At 39.8% G+C, this 22,463-nt stretch overlaps 1 protein-coding gene across 1 annotated transcript in view; it reads right to left on the reverse strand.

The window, feature by feature from the left end:
- stt3b (STT3 oligosaccharyltransferase complex catalytic subunit B) overlaps positions 1 to 22,172 on the reverse strand; it is a 108,480-nt gene extending 86,308 nt beyond the window's left edge. The window contains exon 1 of the mRNA XM_030148244.1: positions 21,661 to 22,172. Within this exon, the coding sequence (XP_030004104.1) occupies positions 21,661 to 21,920 (260 nt within the window). The 5' untranslated portion in view covers positions 21,921 to 22,172. The remainder of the gene's footprint in view (positions 1 to 21,660) is intronic.
- Between the last annotated feature and the right edge of the window lie 291 nt (positions 22,173 to 22,463).

The following is a 22,463-nucleotide window of genomic DNA, read 5'->3' on the forward strand; positions in this document are numbered from 1 at the left end:
ATTGTGTACGTGTGTGTGCACACGCCTGTGCATGAGAGTCAGATGAGGAGAAGACAGAGGGTGATAGAGAAGGAGACAGATGACTCTCAGCCCAGGACTCCTGATTGAACTGCCGCCCAGAAATGCAGAAGGGGGAATCGTTCCTCTGATTTTCTTCTGCAAGTGAATGATGCCAATGCCGACAGTAAGACTAATGTCACCAGGTCTACAGCCAGCACCTCGCTTTATGCCAATTCCAGAACACGGTATATTAAGTCACGAAGAACACCATCTTACCATCTTTGTTTAATCTTTAAACTACTATTAGTACTATCTAGGATTTGTAGAAGGGTTGGGCACTAGGACAGTGTATCACATGCAACAGTACAAATGTGTCTGTTGTAGAAATGTTACAGTGGCCTTTCAACCTCAGGACTCATCTGTTTTGGTAAATATTCACACCGGGATATGTAGGAAACCGAGGCTGGATTCTTGTGAGACCATATGAGATCTTGAGAATCCAGCTGCCTCTCAGGAATGACTGGGTAATCTGGCAATCTTAGATCATGGATGGTCTTAATTCATATCCATTTCAGAGAGATCATACAGATAATGTCATTATATAACAGCGCTGTCTAATATACAGTTAGTGTTATGTGATGCTTTACTACTGCTAAATAAATACATGAAATAAAGTCTGATGAAATAATGACTTCTGACAGTGAAGAATAATAGTAGTTCTGTGAGGTGCTGGTCTGGCGTCTGAACTCTGACATGGTGTGATTTGTCCATGCAACAGTGCAAAAGGACAGTGTTAAAATTTAAAAACACTATAAACTTCAGTGGAACAAATTAACTGACAGGAAACTGTTGAACACTAAAATAATACTAGATGAAACTACTGCAGAATTTAAAGTCAAATAACCCCAACAAAAGGCCAAGACAGTGAAATTAAAGCCCCAAGAAATCAGAGGAAAACTGATTTTGTATGAAGTCAGAAAAATTGTGGTTCAGATTGTGAATTGTCATATTACTCCAAGATTATACACTCAAGGCAATGTGATTTGGGCAGAAAGAATGGGTAGTTAGTGGTGATAAACATCAAAACTAGATTCCCAACTGTTGCAGAAGAGTGTGATGACAACAAAAAGGAGCGACATTGTAGATAAAGAGCCGAAAAGACAAATGTGATCATGTATAGTATGGTTATTTTAAACCACTTAACTGAATCTGCAGAACTATTGTAATATATACGGACATAAAACGACATGTGCAATGGCCATCTCACCCATCCTTAAAGTGTAGACATGGCAGCAACGTGGCAAAGCATATGGCATCCCACAGTTACCAAACAGCAGCCAACAGATCTCATGATAAGGCTCATTTACTGAATGAAATGAACTTATTAACATGGAGCTGGACTGGAGCAGCTGGTTACGTCCCAGCCTGAATTAAATGTTAATCAGGTTGAACCAACCATCCCTAAACATTCCCTCAGAGAAATCCACTCAATGGTAGAACATCTGGCTAATGGCCACCTACTGGCCTAAACTACGACCTCACTATAGTACTCAGGAGTACACTTGTGTCAAAATTTTGTTTTGTAATGCAGTGTAAAAAATGCTACTGATAAAAGTCAGCACATTTACACAAAACTATATTGGGTTCTACTTATTCCTTAGATAAATACAATCAGTGCAATATAAACACACTGTGAAAGCTAGAAAACCTCCATTAACTGCAACATGCTTTGTTTCACAAACACTATGTAATTTCCTACCAACTACAAAGTTTTGCTCCAAGAATGGATAGCAGAGATCCAATTTTGGGGCAAATAAAACTTACCACACATCATATTGTTGTTTAAATATCAAAAAGTGTGACAGAAGACACTACTTCAGAGGAAACATTGGGCGTAGGCACTAGTGCTGCAATAATGAATTGATTAAATTGAATCTTAAAAAAGAGTTGGCAACGAATTCGGTAGTCGATTCGTTGGGTGTTGAGCACGTTAGTATTGACGCATGCCTGCACCCCGAGTAGTGTAACAGGAAAACAGAGCAGCATGGCGGAGGCTTTGGATGCTATCACAGATTTTTAAAGCTAGGTTTATATTATGTTCCCGGCGGCCACGGAAGCCCTGTTTGACTGAAACGTAGAGCACCGTTTATGTAACAAACCTTCAATATGGAGAAAAAAATGGCCAAAATCCCACAGTGCACTACATTTTGGGCAAACAGGGCTGCAATGGCCAATGGGAACGTAACGTAAACCTAGCTTAAGATACCCTACGTGTCGTGATTACTTTATCCCGCTGGCTAGTTAGACACTATCATCGTAATTATAATGTTTTCTTCCATCTCCGTTTATCTGGCCACCAGACAAATGTTACCTATTGCTGACTAGAACTAATACATACAACGCTAGTTTGACAGCCTATAACCGCAGCTGGTTGAAGACTATAGCTTGCTAGTCTCTAGTCATAACAAGTCTAGGTAGTGGGCTAGTGCTTGCTAACTATACCCGTAGCCATTGCGGGAATGTAATCATTAATGACTTGTCTGCAGCCTATATTGCTTTGGGTTAAATACTGATCTTTGAGAATTTAGTCTTCTGTGTTTATCCGATGAATCGATTAGTTATTAAAATAATCTACAGATTAATCAATTATTAAAATTACCGTTAGTTGCAACCCTAAATAGTGGAGATCCAATTTTGGGGCAAATAAACCGATCACACATCACACTGTTGTTTCAATATCAAAAAGTACAAGACTCTACTTCAGAGGAAACATTAAGCGTAGGCACAAAAAAATAACATCTCAACCTTAAATATAAAAGCTGTTGATAAAAGAGGTGAGAAGATGTTGAGATTGTGGCGAACCTTGGGCTAACTCACAGCCCTGTCAGATCATTAAACGGACGAAACAGTTTCACGCATAGTTGGGGCCAATTAACACTGTACATGAAATAAGCTGGTATTTAGTGAATTTTCACATAATATGGCACAAAATGTATTATGACAATAAGATAGTGCTGTATCTCTACTTGAGGACAACTGCTCACCAAGTTGTAAATCCAAAAACAGACATAATCATAAAGGATAAAGGCAAATAAGAAAAGAGAATGACGAACACCTCAGTCAGTTTGCCACGAGGACTGAAGAAGTACGTTTCAAGGTCAAGATAAGCAGTCACGGCAAATGAAAATCTAATGACTGTGGTAATTGCTAAATTGCTGTAGCTATATTGAAAGGGAAATGTCAAAGTCTGCGGTCACTTATCTCTCCTGAGTGAAATCACATCAAGTGCCTAATGATCTCCTTCATATATTCCAATGAAGCTTTGGGAGCACTTTTAATGGAGAGGTGCCATCATCAGAGCTGGATCTATTTCTTAAGTGTCAGAAATATCATCCTTGATCTCACTAACTAGGCAGCATTCACTTAAAAGGGAGAAGGCTTTGAAGGTTATAGGTTGAGATAAAACAACTGCAAGAGAAGAGGAACCCACCACAGCACCACATAAAACCTACAGTCTTTGATTTCAGCGTAAAATGCAAAGGGAGGTACTATCTGTCAAACAAAACAGCAACAGGAGAATAGTGCCACAAATAATTATCTCTGCAAATGTCTATATGCAAAACATTTACATACATGAAACAGAATTTACGATAAAGAGACATTTGAGCTCAAATAAAAACTGAACTGCTGCAGATAATTAAATACAGTTTTATTTTAATAGACTGAGGAATTTCAACAGCTACCGTTTCACCAACATCAGTCTATTATCTCTGCAATTTCTTATGCAGCAGAAAAGTAAACCTGCACTTCAAAGTTTCTTTTATTTGAAATGAAATCTTTTTTAGGGTTTTCCACCGAATTAACCTCAAAGACAGTTTGACAAGCTTTCAGTTCACATATCAAATTGTTCTTCAAAGAAGACAACCACATTTGTACTCAGGGGGAAATACTCAATCCTTGTGGTCAAATATGACCCAGATAGCTGACTTGAGTAGTGTCTGGAGCTTCTTTTAGGGAAAAAGCATTATTACCATGTCATTTCTGAGCTGAACAGAGAATAGTAGGACTGGGTTAGCATCTCTGTGATATCCACATGGCAGATGATTCAGAGGAAATTACTTAGTTGCCAAAGTGCTGCTGGTTTCTGGGATTTCAGTAAAGGACAAAGACAGAGCCTGCCAATCCACTGGGTCAGTCCATCTTGTGGTTTGGAAATATAGAAGGACCAGAACAGACAAGAGGGATGATGACACTCGGGACAATCATTAGCATTTGGAAGGAAAAAAGGAAAAGGCTTTGCTACTCCTGTCATGCTACATGTCTCAAGGACACTTTAAATTGAACAGCTAGCCAGGGGGAAAAATCATTTTATTTATTAATTTCAGCAAATCTGTTCTGAAGACTTGGCTAGATCGTCAGGAAGCATCATGAAAGGCATAGTTAAAGTTTAGTGGTGTCTCTGTAGACTGCATAGATGGAACATGAGTCTGCAAGAGGAGTGAAAGATATAATGACCTCATCTACTGAAAGCAAGCTGAACTGGAGAATACACAGTAATATACAGTATCAAAATAACATCATTTTCACTCACTTCATCTGTGCCACATAAAGGATTGCTTAGTGAAATAATGTGTCTAGAATTTTTCTTTTCTGAATAAACGAAGAAACCTTCAGATGTCAAATTACAATATCCAAGGATAACAGTCTGTATGAGACTCAGAATGTTGTCAGCTCAATCAGATTTGGCTCATCAATAAGAAAGAATGCCAGTTCATTCTCTTCTCTCCTTTTTTCCCATATAGAATATCTGGCAATCAGAAAATCCATTGGCATGCATGTCAATGATGACTTAGACCACATAAAATGCAACACATTCATGGGAACCTCATTTACAAATCAATAAAGTGTATAAAACGAGCTATCCCCAGGCTAATTACCCAACAGTTATTTAAGATCTGTGCTGATCTGATATTGTCACATCCAGGTTCTGAGAGCTGTTCAGCACCACCAGACAATTCTGTCAGCCCTCAGCCTGCCTTAGGACACCTGCATTACTGTTTGACAAGCATAAAACCAGGCCAGGTGCTTGACACTAGGAAGTGAGAGCATGTACAGGGCTCAACTCCCTGCCTCATGAATAAAATAAAAAAAGGCATTTGTTCAAAGATCATCTTCTGTTATTAGGATTTTACATTATGCATCAGCTTTCCATTCATATAATCTTTCATATTATTTAAGTCTTTTTACACAGATTTCATGAGAATTCTTTCTGATTTACAGTTGTTTTTCATTAGTTATTTGACATTATAAAAATGGGTGATTGACAGCTGCAATGACCAGTCATGGTTCTGAATCTGTCGGACACGTGGTCAAAAAATAATCAGGCAGTTTGTTGGCAGCAAGACATTAAATCTTTGACAACACTTCACATAAGCAACATGGCCGCCCCTGTGACTGCAGAATTATGGCTTCATTTGCTTCCTGTAGATGCATAATTTGCATTGTAGTTCACTGGTTGCATGCTGGTTTCAATTCAAGTTTTGTTAAAATGTGATTAAAAAATAAAATTTCCCCAAAAGTTTTCAACCTACAATGAAGTTCATGTACGTTTATAAAATAAAGTTAAACAATCAATCAATCATGATGTGCCAAATCATATTGAAGATATTTACAACTTTCAAAAGGCCTAAAAATTGATTATTGGATTTTAGACATTTTCAGTACCAACAGAAACCCTTTAATCAAGTATATGTGGTCAGTTTTATAACAGATTCTTTTAGTGCACTGCCAAAAGGAAGGAATTTAAATAATCTCTTTGTAAATTATAGCCTTACTTTTTTCTTGTTTTCCTCTATTGATTTTTATAGAAAACTGTTCCAATATTTATCTGAGAAATAGGGTTAAAAGGCAGTCTGTGATAAGCCTATAAATTTCCACTTGAATTTGAAAGACATGCTTTTTAAAATTGCAGATGTCTTAAGGCCAACGCAGACTGTTTATCTAATGGTCTGCAAGTGTGCTGATGCCTGCGGTGGGTTGCCTAGAGCCACAATGAGTCATGCAAATCTCCAAGCACCCCTTCGACTTCTTTTTTTTTTTTTTTTTTTTTTTTTTTTAACAGCAGCAGGTTAGCTCCATGCCAACAATGCCCACAGTTTCAATGAGATGAACCTGCTTTCAGCTAGCACTAGTGGTACATTCTTCCTTCTGTCATTCTGACTGACATAAGGATGATACCAGGAGGCAGCTGCTTAAATAGTGACACTGACCTAAAAGTTTTTGCCTGAAATAAAAACATCCACAACATGTGCACAACTTCCGAGTCCCTCCTTCGGACAATTTAAGAAAAAGTTAAATTTAATATTTCCTACAAACCATGGAAGAGCCTCTGCTGACTGTTTCTTTGTAGAGGAGTCTTGTAATCCATTACAACAGCTTGAGTAAACATAGCTTAAGGTCAGTCCCTGCAGGGTTTGCAACCTCTCACACTGGATATTAAACCTCTATAATGGATTTTCTAGGGGCTTTTAACTTTCTTGATTAATTTGCTGCAGGTGATTAATTTCAATCTCGCTTTTCCTCCCATTCACTGTTCAGCAGAAATTTCTCCTTTGCTATGCAGAGATCCAGAACAGCCATTCTTTTAGATGTCAGCAGAAAAGGGCTAGCAAAGAAGGGACTTTATAAAGTGAGTAGTACAGTTAACATCTGTACACACTGTTAAATCAAACATTTTAAATGACCTGTCACTGAATGCAGTGACAGGCAGCTCAATGGATGTAACTTTCTGAGCAGCTACATGCCATAAAAAGAGATATGTGACACTAAAAGACAAAAGAAGTTGTCTTTATTCGTCTCCATTTACAATATGATCACGCAAAACCTAAACCAAACATCAGGTCCAGTTCAGCCTCACACAGGGTCTTTGCTCCACCTTACATTAGAACTGGTGTCTAGCCCAGACCTCCTTCCAGCTGCTCGACTTGATAACCACAATTATATGACAGGAGCCTGACAGCCACGTCTTTCTTGGCCAGTCACAGACTGACAACCTATTCCAGCTGTCATTCTGTCCTGCTTGACACTACTCCATTCGTCCATCTGTCATTTCTCATCCTCCACCCTGAGCCCTCTTCTGCCATTTTTCCCCCTCTCAACTATTCCTCCATTCGGCTTTGCCATGCAACAACAGAGAGCACCCAGAGCAGTTTGCCTGGCTGTCAGCTGGTTTGGCGACCTAAAACAAAGCCATGGCCTCAGACCATAATACTGCGTAATGTCATACCAGGTGGGCCTGCCAGTGGCTACGCTCTGACAATAAAGTCATCTCAAAGGGGTGATGTGAATGAATCCAAGCTCAACAGCAGAACAATGGTCACATCTGCACCACAGAAAGGAGGATGCTGCCAAAGTGGAAAGATGCCCATTGGCCAATATACAATAGGCAGTTGAATATTATACTTAAAGCTTATTTTCATAGTACAATAAAAAAAATTCAGCAACAAGAGAAATAGTCATTTTTGTCTGATTTTGAACAAGATTTACAAAACAAAAAACACTTTACAACTCTGCCTGTGCACAATTTGAAAAATACTTTTACCATTTGAAGTTTCACACTTCAAGAGATCGGAGAACAGAGCTGCAATTCTCATGTCAGTTCTTACTTGTATTTTACAAGGACACAAATACCTCCTTGCTACACAATGGAACCCTTCTTGTAAAAAAATAAAAAATAAAAAAAAAAAGGGGAAAGCTCTTTTTTTCAACAGATTTACTACTCCCAACTCAAATTAGCAGCAAATTCATAACTTTTGTAAATTTACTTTATTGTCATGCCAACATTTTAGGCCACATCATTCATGGATGTATAATTTTTTGTATCTATAATGATTAGAAACTATGTTAACTTGCAACAATGCTGAACAGTAACAAACAAAGGACAATACATCATTAACATCCAAAATGTCAGTGGATTACACAGATAATACCTTGAAACACGTCAGTGAAGACATAACAGAATCAAAGGCCCTGTCAATACAAAAACAGTTTCAGTCGTATCCGTAAAAGGTTTTTTTTTTTTTTTTTTTTTTTTAAATCAGATAGGTGTTTCATCCACATGAAACTGGAGTTTTCAGTCTCTGAAACCACATCCCAGAGTGGATACATTTGAAAACACCAGTTTTGTGTCTTCGTCTGTACGACCAAACCGCAACTTTTCTAAAAGTATGATGTCATAGCCCCACCTCTCTAACCTTTTACCTTGGGAGCAAGACACCACTTCAGAACAACAACAACAGCGGACGACAGAGTAGTGTTTGTGTTACAACAGCTATTGAGTTTATTGGAAATATTGAATCCAAATTTTTGCCTACTCTTTCATTACAATCAGCAACAAACAACCATAGGTAACAATATTTACTACATGCTCTTGGATCTACCATGAAGAGGGGCAACCAGAAGGAAATACTGGATCACACCTGGTAGAACCAAGTAAGTTTTATGCACATGCTCCATGTCTTCTCCGTTTTTTGCAAGAGCATTACAACACCACATACAGGCCTGACATTTGTACTACATCATATTTAGGCATTTTCAGTGGTTTCATGTGGACACAAGATATTTCCTGAAATAACTCCGTGTTTATGGAGCACATTTTTGAAAACGACAAAGAAAAAGATCGGATAGGAAAAGATGTGGTTTCGTGTGGACCCTGCCTAACTGACAACTGATAAATTCCAAACAAATGTTCAGCCAATCATCATAAAAGGAATGCAGCCAGTGGGCAAATAAACAGTCACACAATTAAGCAGCAATCTCAAGGTGCACCATGTAGTGCTAACTGAATATATCAACCAGCACAATAAGTTCAGGAAAATAACTACATTTTTTTTCCACCAAACACTGCTGTGGTTGACCTTCACAAGACTCTTTACTTGGGGATTTAATTTGATTAAGCCAGCTCTTAGCAATCTACCTTGGTTTGCTGCTGATGCTAAACAGTGAATTTCTAGGGAGTTTCTGTAAAATGTTGGAGGGATTAAATTGAAAGGAAAAAAATTACTCAAGAATAAGCTGAGTTGAGCTATTTGAACTATTCAGTAATGCTTTAGAGATGCCTTAAGCAGCTGATCTTATTAAATGGGCTCTGCTGTAAGTAGTCTATCAACTACAGAAGACATTCAATTTAACCTGAGGCAGAGGCCGACAAAATAAATGAACCCGATCTTCCTTGCATGAAAACAAAGTATAGACTTTCAATCGCATGTACATGTACACACAGAAAAACTGATAAAGCAGTTTTTGGAACAATGAAATTTCTTGGCCGCACCACCGAAACCTCCCTCAGATTCAATGCCTGGCAGGCATTAATTTCTTCTCTCCCTCCCTGCCTCCTACTATCCTACCACTGTTTCTCTCACTCCTCTTTTCTTCTCCTCTCTGTATGCAGGTGCGCTCGCCCACAGAGCTGCATGCTGACTCCTGTCAGTAAGAGGACAGGGATGTATGATAAGCACAGATCTGCTCTGTTCCCTCCGGCCCATATTCACCTCACAGCATTCACAGGGCAGCAAAACTGATGTGAAGGAGAATGGAAACAAAGAAGTCATGTGGGGCCAATACTGAACAACTATATGACTGACAGGAATTAACAGTAACTACACACAAAATCAAGTAATGAAGGGAGAACCTTGTAGAGAAAGGCCCAAAAACAACAGCCAAGACCGAGAGGGAAAAAATAAAATAAAATAAAATTACACACACACACACACACACACACACACATACGAAAGACAAGATCTAGAGACAGAAAGATTTTCTTATACAAGTGCACCTCAATGAACTTCCCCCTGGGAATAGTCCTACTTTAGGGTTTGCACTACATGTACTTCTGCCTGTTTACACAGGGGTTCTACACAGGGGGTTAGCAGTCACTCTTAGTACAGTTAAGTCATATGGACAAAAAAGTTATACCGCAAAATAGTTTGCCAATATTTTTTTATGAATTTACAAAATCACACATCACCAAACAGATTTTAAATCACTATCAAAATGAAAGCTAAATAAAACAAAAGTACATGATAAATTAATATGTCCAATAGGATATACACTATAAGTCCTACAACATTTGAGAGACTTTTGAGGAGGTTTCAACAATTAGGCTACATGTTAAAAACATTATGCAAATTAAATGTCTAAATATAGATGAAAATGATGAACTGTTCTGAAAACATTATGAAAGTAAAAGGAATGTTGACATAAAATGTTATGAAATAATAAAATAAACAAATGATGACCTGTCTCTGACATGATCTGCACCCTTTGTAACAAGTTTCTTGCGAACAACACAGTATAAGCTGTTTGTGATGATCTGCAGGGTTAAGAGAGGCAAGGTGTTAACCAAAAAAAACACAAAAGAACCCCTGACAAGTACATGTTGCATTTCCTTCAAATATTGCACACAACAGTGCAAAGTCACTGCATTACTGCAGCCAGTCAACTCACTGGGATTGTTCCCCCTGTGTTTTGACTCCATCATGTTAGGATGTGCTGTGTTGTTTCTGCTGTAAAGACGTCACAAGGGGATTTGAATTCCCTTTCCATTGTCATTCCCTTACACTGGTACCAAAAAAAGTTGTCCAAATGTCTACAGGTTAAACGTACCAACATAGCAGCATACATGTTACATCCCAATGTTTCCTGTAAAATATATCAGCTGAATGTGTGTGTAAGAGAACATCAACACTGTACAAAAGTCATGAAAAGCAAAACTCTGATACCTGTGGCTTAAACAAGTGCATTATACAGACCTGATCAAAATCTTAAGACCAGTTGAAAAATAGCTAGAATTTACCTTTTGCACATTTGGATCTTAATGAGGTTTTAAGTAGAGCTACAATATACAGAAGCAAGAAGGGGGAGTGAGACAAAAAGCACTTTGAAAAAGTAATTTATTGAAAACAACAAGAAAACTGAAATAGGCTGTTTATCAGCTGATCAAAAGTTTAAGACCGCAGGCTATAAAAGCCAAAATCCGCTCAAAATCCTCATTTTCTGTCGGGCATTCACACGGTCATGCCCTCCTGATGGCTAAAGCTAAGAAGCTTTCTCTTCTTGAACGTGGTCGGATCGTTGAGCTGCATAAGCAAGGCCTCTCGCAGTGTGCCATTGCTGCTGAGGTTGGACGCAGTAAGACAGTCATTCTAAATTTTTTGACAGATCCTGAGCATTATGGAACAAAAAAGTCAAGTAGTAGACCCAAAAAAATTACACCTGCGCTGAGCCGAAGGATCCGATTGACTGTCCGTCAAGACACAGGGCGGTCCTCGACCCAAATTAAGGCCCTTACTGGTGCCAACCGCAGCGCAATAACCATCAGACGGCATCTGCGGGAAAAGGGTTTCAAAAACAAAAAACGAATTCAAAGACCTCGTCTCCTACAACGCCACAAAACTACCCATCTAGACTTTGCCAGGGAGCATCAAACATGGGACATTGAAAGGTGGAAAAAAGTTTTATTCTCTGATGAGAAAAAATTTAACCTTGGCGGTCCAGATGGCTTCCAACGTTACTGGCATGACAAGGAGATCCCACCTGAGATGTTTTCTACTCGGCACAGTGGAGGGGGGTCCATCATGATCTGGGGTGCTTTTTCATTCAGTGGAACACTGGAGCTTCAGGTGGTGCAGGGTCGTCAGACGGTGGCTGGTTACGTGCAGATGTTGCAGCGGGCATCCCTCATGACTGAGGGCCCTCGTCTGTGTGGTAACAGCTGGGTTTAAAAACAGGACAACGCTGCAGTTCACAATGCTCGCTTGACGAAGGACTTCTTCAGGGAGAATAACATCACTCTTTTGGACCATCCCGCATGTTCCCCTGATTTAAATCCCATAGAGAACATTTGGGGATGGATGGCAAGGGAAGTTTATAAAAATGGCCATCAGTTCCAGACAGTTGATGCCCTTCGTGAAGCCATCTTCACCACTTGGAGCAATGTTCCCACCAGCCTCCTGGAAACACTCGCATGAAGCATGCCCAAACGAATTTTTGAAGTGATTAACAAGAACGGTGGAGCTACTCATTACTGAGTCCTACTGAGAAAATTTTTTGTTCTGGTTTGGAGAGTTTTTTGTAATTTTTTGAGCGATGGTCTTAAACTTTTGATCAGCTGATAAACAGCCTATTTCAGTTTACTTGTTTTCAATAAATTACTTTTTCAAAGTGCTTTTTGTCTCACTCCCCCTTCTTGCTTTTGTATATTGTAGCTCTACTTTAAACCTCATTAAGATCCAAATGTGAAAAAAGGTAAATTCTAGCTATTTTTCAGCTGGTCTTAAGATTTTGATCAGGTCTGTATTTTTTACTCAATAATGGTAATGTTATTTAGTACATCCCACACAGAACTATATAGTACTGATTTTGCCGCTAGTAGTATATATGACTTTTACTCCTTGGCCTCTAAGACTTGGTTGTTAAGGAGTGTTTTCTTAGTAAAAACTATATCCATATGGCAACGGCATAAATGTAAGTTAAAGCATCAAGGCAGTCAACTGACCGGGCATACAAGTGAGCTCTAATGCACAGAAGAGAACCACAAGAGTATGCATTCAGAAGAAGCAGCGTCAATTACAGCCTTAAATTTGTTAAACAGACACGTCGTCCCTTCTGTTTTTCAGCACTCCAGTGGGTTCTGCAGGCTGAGTGGTCATGGAACAACAATCACATCAAAGCATCCATGACAACTCACAACGAACAGCTTGACAAAAGCTGCATCAATCAGACATCTGCAGTCTGACTGACACATACTGATTTGTAAGTGTGTGTGTGTGTGTGTGTGTGTGTGTGTTATTCTAGTTTTCTGTAACTACATGAAAACACTAGAGATAAATTTAGATCTGCTTCCAGTTTGTCTCTGGGCTCATTTCAGGATAACATTTAGTAACAGATACATTAGAAGACAAAACTCTATTAAATTCACATCTGCACATGGAGTATGACTTTACAAACCCCATGTGCCTTTTCCTAAAAATAAAGACATCAGACCAGTCCTGTTCTATCAGCAGCTGTGAGGACACTACCCACGCTCCACCATTTCTATAAATATTAGGATGCATGAACCAAGTTTAACCCTGTAGGACCTAGAACTACTTCTTGTGGTGGTTTCCAAATAGTTTATTTACGTTTAACCTTTCCTGAGTGATTTATTACTGTTTATTATATTATCCTCAGCATTGGTCCACAAAAATCAGTTATTTTCATTATGTATATATGTCATTTACTGATCATGGAGATGTTCATAAAAGTTCAGCGTCACTTCAAAACTAATTGTATCAAACTAGAGAAAAGAAGAAAAGTGAGTTTTTCTGCAAAACATAACACTAATATAGAAACAAATGTGTACAACCACTACATGGGTTTTATTGGTATATCAATGTTACAGAAGATGACAGTGTTTCCATACTCACTATGGAGCCTCTCAACATCCAAATGGGATGTGATGCCACTGAAAAGCTGAAACACTGCATTTTACCTGAATTATTGAAATGTATCATGATCGCATGCTTCACAAATGACTCAATATTTTGGATCAGTAGATACTTTTGGTCACCAGCTGTTTAGGTATTTGAGGGTTAAGCAACAGCAGCTGCCTGTACTTCCCTGCATTATTGCCATGTCTGAAAGTTATAGGAGTACAAGATGACAACCTTTAGTGTTCACTTAAGAGTGAAGAGTTGGACCGTGGTGGTTAAAAGCTGTCAGAGGACAATGCACTTAAAATGTCATTAGCAGTCTATGCCAAAGTGAGGGAGAGGACAGTAGTTTGGAAAGGTGGGGTAGAGGACCAGTTCAAAGTAATTTGTACTGATTAAGAGCCAATGCTGTGCTGCAACACAGTGCCCTATAACTTAGGCAACCAGCCGACTACACAGAACCGCTCCTAACACCATGTAATTAAACGCAAAATAAACAAACAGTAAACCAACTCTAAACACCCTGTGAAGCTTATAATGTGCGGGTGAACACACAAACACAAATATTGCTCTAAATGCTCAGCAGTGGCAATTCATCACGCTAACAAATTGGGCTAGCTCTCAGTGCCATTATCCTCCATCAAGGCATCTGTGACTCGTGTGGCCTCCAGGCTGCTGACAAGTGCGTCTTGTTAGGTGGCAATCTTGCCAACACTTTCAGAATGTCCGCACCAAATTGGCTGACAAGCAAATTGCGGGCTAAAAACTAGGGCATCAGCTTCCTCAATTCAATGCGACAGAACGGACAAGCACTTTTCACCTTTATACTGTATATTGTCCTTTGTTATCGTCCTGAACAGCATGCTGGAATAAATTGCAAAAAGCTGAATGCACGTTATCCAAAGCCCAGAGTCAAACCTCAGCATAGAAGTTCTGAAACCAGAAGAGGAAAGTTCAGCTGCACTGACACAGTCATGTCACAGTGTAAAACTTTCCACAGTTGGCCCACCTTGAGCATAAACTGCTTTAAACTATAAACACAAACAGCAGCTTTGGTAGAACAAACTAAAGGCAAACAAGTCAATTCCATGAGTTATTTGTACGCCTTTCATTGTGGTAGCTTTTGGCTTTCCCTTGCATGATGCCAGAAGCCAGAGGCAGCTCATCTACACTTGCCCCAGGTGCCCTAGAGCAGATCTGTAGGCCCATGTCACAAACGCAGCACACCCCACTTTCAGAGTCTCCTGCTATGCCTGACACCGGTCCGCTGGGAGGCCTGGCCTGGCCTGGGTAATGCCACTTAATCATCAGGGGCTTGACATCAAGTTCCCTGACTGAGGAAAAGGAGTGGAAAAAAATAACTTCTGCAAAGGTGAGCAAAAGCAGAGTTAGCTTCCCTTCCTGTAAGCGTTGTGAAATGACCTGAGCGCAAAGAGGCCTGACCTGCAAGATTTTGACAGAATGTTTCAGAGCAGGTATGAAGACATCGCTAATAACTTATGGCGGTAACTCCAATCTCTTAGACAATAACTGAGCTAATATGAGTACTCAGTAGTGGAATTGAGCCAATAATGATCGATGATGGGCAGACACTAAAACTTTCTTCTGCAGGTAACTGGACACTGTCACTTCACTGAATATTTAATAAGCTGTTGGACAGTCTGCCAGAGGTTTATGTAGAGATCACAGTTCCAGCCAAGTGTCTGGTGGGAAGATCAATCACAACTTATTCTCTATTTTCCCACACTACTGCAGCAGCAAATGTGGTGCTGTGCCAGCAGCAGCTCCAGGGATGTCCTAATCTACTTTGAGAAAGACGTCAGTATTTATGTGCATGAAAACACAAAAGTTAAAAAAAAAAAAAAAAAAAAAAAAAAAAGTGTATGAGAGAGAAAAAAATTGGAAAAACTGCAACCTGGACACATTTTTCTGGCTTTCACAAAAGCTGATTTCACTGTCAGAGTTCACAACTTTGTGCAGAACATACTATTGTTCAAGGTGTTTGAAACCGTGTTCTCTGAGGTACAAATTGACATCACTGGGGTTTGTGGAGGATAATAGACAGAATCTGACAAGTTACTGGTGATTCAGGTGCTAAATTACACCTTTGCAGTTTGTAATGAATAGCAGGTGAACACCCATGAACTTATATCATTGCCTAGAACGGTCTGGGGGATTCTTTTTATATTTCATTTGTCGCTTACAGTTCTGCAGTTTCCCACTCAGATGAGATACTGTGAAGGAAAGTCTGTGGTTTTATAGAAAAAAAAAAAAAACACCAACCACAAATAATGGGAGGTCACTCAGGCTTTTTTTTGGTTAATGATGCTGCCAATCAGAGTTGCTGTAGTAGTTTTCTCAATAAAAATTGGACTCTGCTGCAGCCAAATGTTGCAAAGCGCTGTGAGACAGGAGGGGTGAAAGCAAGACAAGCCGAGGAGAAGCAGAAACAAAGACGATGTATTCTAATAGTTTCAGAGTGTGTTAGGCGTTTGTCCAGTGGCCCTTGGGTTGAAATCTTCTTTTAACCTGGTAATGCTGCTGTAGTGAGATATAGTAAAGACGGTACACACATACGTACACTTCTACTACAACAGATGGCAAACACACTCACTTCAAATCCAATACTTTGTGTTTCTGAATTGGGAATTCCATAGCATTGTTCATCATCACAGCTGAAGATGAACTCGTTAGACTGGTTGTACTGGTGCACCTAACTTTTGGGCCAGATCAAGCGAGAGTAAACATCAGTGTCAAAAATTAAAGCTTCACCTATCATTTCTCAAACAGGCTCATTTTTTAGCTTAAGAACTCTATTTTATGGAACTGTTCCCAAAATTTCTGTATCGCTTGTAGAAAAAAATATATAATCAATATAAAATGAAACCTGAAAGGACTAAAATACGTAAATGCGCTATTAACTTTAATAATATTTTTTCTTGCTTGTACAAGTGATTTTTTTAAGTCTGTGAATCTGTGGGAACTAATTATTCAACAGTACAAGAATATAGAAAGGTTTTGTACAATCCAATTATTTGTCAAATATGCTCTGTTATTAGCTGTTTATTTCATTTCAGTTGTAATGTGTTTGTTAAATAAAAGTTTATTAGCATATCTGTAGTGCTTTAGTTCCAGCAAAGTCTTTTATTATGACTAGTGAATAAAGTGACAAACTGCTGTCCACGTGTCACAACATATTTGTGGTCGTAAAAGCTTATCATTTAAACATTTTTATCCAATATTAATCACAACTCCAGGCTAACATCAGAGCTAAAGCCTTATGTTTCATGTAGTATCAATTTCTTATGAGAACAGCATGTTTTGTACATTTGCATAAAGTGAAAAAAAAAAGTTCATTTTGAGTCCCTGTGTCACACAGTAGTAATTTAAGTATTTTTACCATGTGTCATGTGAAAGTACTTACTGAGACCTATTCATACATGTATTAAACATGGAGATGAGTTATTTAGTTTTCAACACAGAGCTTATTGAACATGAAATGTGTCCCTGTGTCACTGCTTGATCTGGCCCTTTTGCAATTCGTTGCCAAATTCTACTAGTGTCATGCAAGATAAACAGCAGCTATGAAATACATCTACATTATTAATTAACTGCTATCTGTGCAAACATCTACATGATTATCAGGATACAGTGAATACATGTATAAAGAGGCACTCCATGTGCATGCAACAGTCTTCCATTTAGATGAATCTGTACAGTACTATACTACAGTGCTGCTACCTAGTGCTTGGGGATGCTCTGCGGCCTCACACCTGTCATAGCACAGGATGCATTTCTTGCAGGGGTATATTTCAGTGTTTCATTGCAGAACATCAATACTCAATAGAAAAACCACTGTACCCAGCCATGCTTTGGTTCCACTCTGCCGCAACTCTGCAATGCATAATATGTTGGCTGATTCAGATATCTCACCCATGGAAATTGGACAAGTCAGTTTTCGTGAAGGGCAGATATTTTGGCTTTTACTATGTGGTAGGCTGTGGTTCTGGCTCAGTCTCAGATGAAGAATCTTTCAATCTCCAAACTGAATACAAGAAGAGGGGGAAATAGGTGGCGGAGCAGATGCCTCTACTGATAATGTTAGGTCTGGGCTGGTCGATTCTGGGTCAGAGGCAGGTTTAACAGGCCACACAGCTTTTTGCTTGATGGAAAAAAAATAAAAAATAAATCAGTAGTTCATACACAGCGCATAAACGCATCCTAAATTTCTTTTTCTTCCCACCGACTTTCTGTGAAGAAAAAAATCAGTGTCAGAGCCAATCAGAGGTAGAGTAATGGCAGGTCTTCACAGAAAACAGAACAGGTGGGGAGAAAAAAAAAAAACACTACACACAGACAGACCTGTTAAATGTCAAATCCAACAATGCAACCAATGAGCCACTTGACAGATTTCTGGCTAAGGCAGCATGGAGTAAGCAAAAGCTTGGAAAAGAAAATTAAATAAATATCAAAATACCATATTTTACCCAATACTTGAGCTGAAAAAATTATTAGTAAAACTACTTATCGATTCATCACCTACCCATTTACTACTACATGCATGGGCTCTTAATGAGTCCGCCGGTGCGACACTTGTGTAGCGTCCATCTAGACCTTCAACAAAGCTCCAGTCATGTGCAGCGCCAGTTCTGAAGCAGACAGGTCGAAGAGAGAGGAAGAGTGTAACAGTTTGTGAGAGGGAGTGTGTGCTCGCTGTACCCGAGTATCCAGCTCATTATTTGTCTGACAGAGACGCTTCTTCTCCCCTCACTCTACTGTCAAAACGGACTCTCGCTGCTGACACAACCGAGGTGGAAGAAACTTGACTGCTTCCAAGGAAAGCTCGACTCCAATACACACACACTTGTACCACTTCCAGTCTAGCCTCTCTTTAGACTAACTCAATAAACTGTGCAGAGAACTCGTATCAACATCCATTTTTTTACTACTACAAGAAGTATTGGAAATACCACTGCTTTAACAAAAGGGATATATTTAGGCCAAGAGAGAAAGAATTACAACATCCTACAGTTAACTCTAGTAGGGATTCACAGTGTGTGCATATCTATTTTTTTTTTAAACAATCAACCAACTCAGTGCCCTAAGAAAACCAAGTTTGGAGTCTGCAAAGAAAATTGCACTGCAGTTAAAGTCAGGACAAAACTTTAAAATCAAATAAAACCAACAGTCAAGCCTGATAAATAATTATTTCCACAAGTCTTTCATGAATGGCAAAGAATAAAGCTCATCTGAATTCCAACTAAAGCTCATCTGGTCTTGAAATAATCATCAAGTATAGAAATACAAAATCAATATAGACAGATAACAGTGAGAAGCATTTTACAGACATCAGCATAGCCTGGGGTATTTGCATATCTCAGAATATGCCTTGACTTTGGTGTTATAAATCGAATCTGGAGTTCTCACATTCCCATCTTGTTTGAAGCACAATAATTGGCTGTTACAGATAACTGTAATGCTACACAAAGAAAAAAAAAAAAAAAATCAATAAAATCATGCAAGCATTTAACCAAAGGCACTCATCATTGTTTCTGTAAGTGATGGCCACAATCAGCAGCACATTGTGTTCACAGTAAAACACAATTAGTTTTTCATTTAAAAAAAGAAAGGTCACAAAGTTATAACAGAGGACACCAGATAATCTTGAAAATCTACTTCTCACGCGCCGATCCAATTTCCTCAAGCAACAGAAATAGCTCCATTAAAATTGCATATTAGTATGACGTTTAATTTAGTATTCTTTGCAAACAGTACTCACAAGGGTCACTTTAATGTGTTAATGTATTCAAGCTCAAGTCCTGACTGTGACTACACCTTAAGAATACTCCAAGGTAACAACTATTGTAGAAATGTAGGGCAGATTCCAGGCCAGATGATTAGGATTACATGGGGTTGAGAAGTGACTCCGAGGGTGTGGTGTTATAAAGGTCAACTGCTGCAATTATTATTCTGGTATATCTCTATTATACAATTGTACTCATAGATATTTTCCTATTAAAATTCTGACTAAAACTGCTCAAATGCAATTTGTGACCCTCCATTGTCTTCAAAATGTAATATGGAAATCACTTTGAGTCATACCCTTTTGCACATTTAATCCTGCGCCATAATTTTGGAGCACTGCTTTGTTTTTTCGGGTCAGAGAAAAAGATTTGGTGGAAAACAGATGTGAACAACACATGGCTGCAAAGGGGCTTTAAACTTTTCAATATCACAGAGTGTCGCTGCCTTCTTTTCTGTGACGTAGTGGTAAAGAATTGTGCAGGTTTGGCTCTGTAACTGTGGAAACTGATGCCTCTTTATAGCTTTGCTGAGGGAAAACTGCTCCTACTCCCTCTGTGCTGTTGTAAATTACCATAGGGAATATTACCGACCGTGTGACCACCCCAGACTTAAATGGGATGCATTAAGGCTGGAAAGAAAGAAAGAAAGAATGCAGCTTTTAAGAAGTATGCAACACTTGGGCTCAATCCCAATTCACCCCTTAGCAATTCCCATTCCCCTTACCCCTACCCTACACTTGGCACTACCCCTTGAAACAGAGCTGCAAGGGTTAGGGGTTGAAATATTCCCCTATAAAATGGGACAACCTTTCACGATCAGTTCCGTCATCCGCAATCATCGATGCCGCTATTAACAGATGTGACAACTTTGTTTCCGAAAGTATTCACCATGCCATCAGTAGTTGTAACCGTCTCCGTTGCATGGGCTTTGGGCATCTTTTTGCAGCTATCAACTAGCTATAAAATGCAAACATGTGATTTATAACACATTGAAATGATATTCAAACCAAATGATTGCATTGTTTATGAAGAAAATACGTACATTTGTGCGTTTCATTCATCACACTGCTGCCCTTTTTGGTTGTGTTAACCTCCATTTTGCCAATGATTCGAACACAATTATGCGAGATTTTTCCTACCCCTCCGTTCGTAGTGTAGTCCTGAACAGCCTTAGCCCTTCTCCTCAGTCTCATCAAGAATCAGGACAACACTACCCCTCCATGTGTACGTGCAAAACGGAGGAGTAGGGGTAAGGGGTAGGACCAAGGGGTGGACTAAGATTGGGGCTTGAACTTGTCTTTAACAGTGCTAGTCTGTCTTTTGATGCATAATCCAGTCTTGTAGGATCCAGTTCATGTGATCCATGTGGAAATGGTGAACCTTTTATAACCCTGAGGCTTGGCCTTTTGCTATAAAACATAATCAGGTTATCAACATAACTGCTCAGGGGGAGTCACCCTTAACAAGATGGAGCACCTGTCCTTGAAAATTAATACATGAATGCATCAGTCGAGCTGTCTGGTTGAATGCCACCCAGAATGAGGAGGAGGAGAAGGAGAATGACAGGGCAGTGCAATCAGGCGGACACTTGTGAGCCCATGTGACACAGCAGCACCAAGAAATAATCCTGCATTGTGATGACAGACACACCATACCGGATCAATTGGCTTCCGGGTTATAAACCTCCCAGCTTTGGTGATGCGGTTGAAATTTACCCCATAACCCCATTTAACACTGTCTCCTATGAAATCACCTCGTATAATAACGCAAAACATACAACATACTGTTTAAAAATAACTATAACCGGATCCATTACAGTGTTGAAAGTTGCTCCACATTAAATCACTGCATCTGTTTGCAAGAGACATTTTAACTTCACCGGCTCCAAGTGAATCTCCTATAAATAAATCAACTCTACAACACGTGCAAAGTCACAGAGAAAGTGGGCAATTCTGCACAAAGTTTACACAAAGTTGTACCTGCTGTGGAGAACTCCTAAAAGAGCTGAATGCATGTTGGACAGTCCCAGTCAGTTGGATGCTAACCAAATCAACATTCAACCAGACTAGATAGATAGGTACACACCTCCTGGATTTGAACACGAACGTCCATTTAAGTCCACATTAGACCACTGACCCCCATACTTAAACTGGACCAAGGACACAAACAGAAAGAATAGTGTCACTCACTGTGTGTAAATATGACAAGCCCCAGAGCTAACAAACGTCAACACAAGGTCTAACTTGGTTCAAATAGTTCCTGTATATCAAAATACCGTCAAATTAACAGAACGTTTTCATCAATATTTAACTACTAGGGGACTCATATTCCAACCGACACTAATATTAAACCAGGGAATGAGTGTGACTTATTGTTAGCTAGCTTACCATGGATCAAACTCGTGGATGATGCTCTCGAACCGGATCACCGCGAAAAGTCTGGAGCTGAATCCCGCCAGGCAGGCCAGAAAAAGAATGCTAAAGGAGAGTAAAGACTGCCACCCCGCTGGCTGTGTCAGTCCGCCAGACAGGCCTCCTTTGCCCCCTCCTCCACCCGCGGCGCCGGGTCGGTTGTTCCCGTGTACCGAGCTCCCGGCGTTGGCGGACGCTTTGTGCTTGCCGTCGCCCGCTGCGTGGTGCTCCGCCATTTCTGCGTGCGGTGTCGGTTGGATTTGCTCGAGCGTCCCTCCAGCCACGCTCTCGTGTCTCCCTCCGCACCGTTCTGTCGTAAAACTCCTTTACAAGGTACCCGCTCTCCTTCGGTATCCTATCCTCCGAGTCCCTTGGGTGTATGTATATATTTTATTCAGTATCGCTCCTCCGTCAGACGGCCGTTACATCCCGAAACGCATGCTCATGCGCCACATACGGAGCCGCAACAGTCAATCCGCTGCACGACTGAATGCCGGTGGAAAGGGGCGGGACGGACAGAGAAGGCGGGGCTTTAGCAGGCTCCGGCAACCTGTCACAAACCGACAGGTACGAGGGGGCGGGATTTTGTGCGTTTGAACCAATAAGAGGACGTAAATAGTCTAATCGACGGATGAGATCGCCAATGGAGACACTCTAATTTATGGTTAAAACCGATTGAAATAAGGATTATCCCCCGGTTATATATGAAATTGAGTCATCACGGTGCTCTCTATAAATAAAATCCTCATTACTCGGCTTAAATGTGCCTATATAGAATT

This window comes from Sphaeramia orbicularis, chromosome 11 (genome assembly GCF_902148855.1).
Source record: "Sphaeramia orbicularis chromosome 11, fSphaOr1.1, whole genome shotgun sequence".
Classification (NCBI taxonomy): Eukaryota; Metazoa; Chordata; class Actinopteri; order Kurtiformes; family Apogonidae; genus Sphaeramia; species Sphaeramia orbicularis.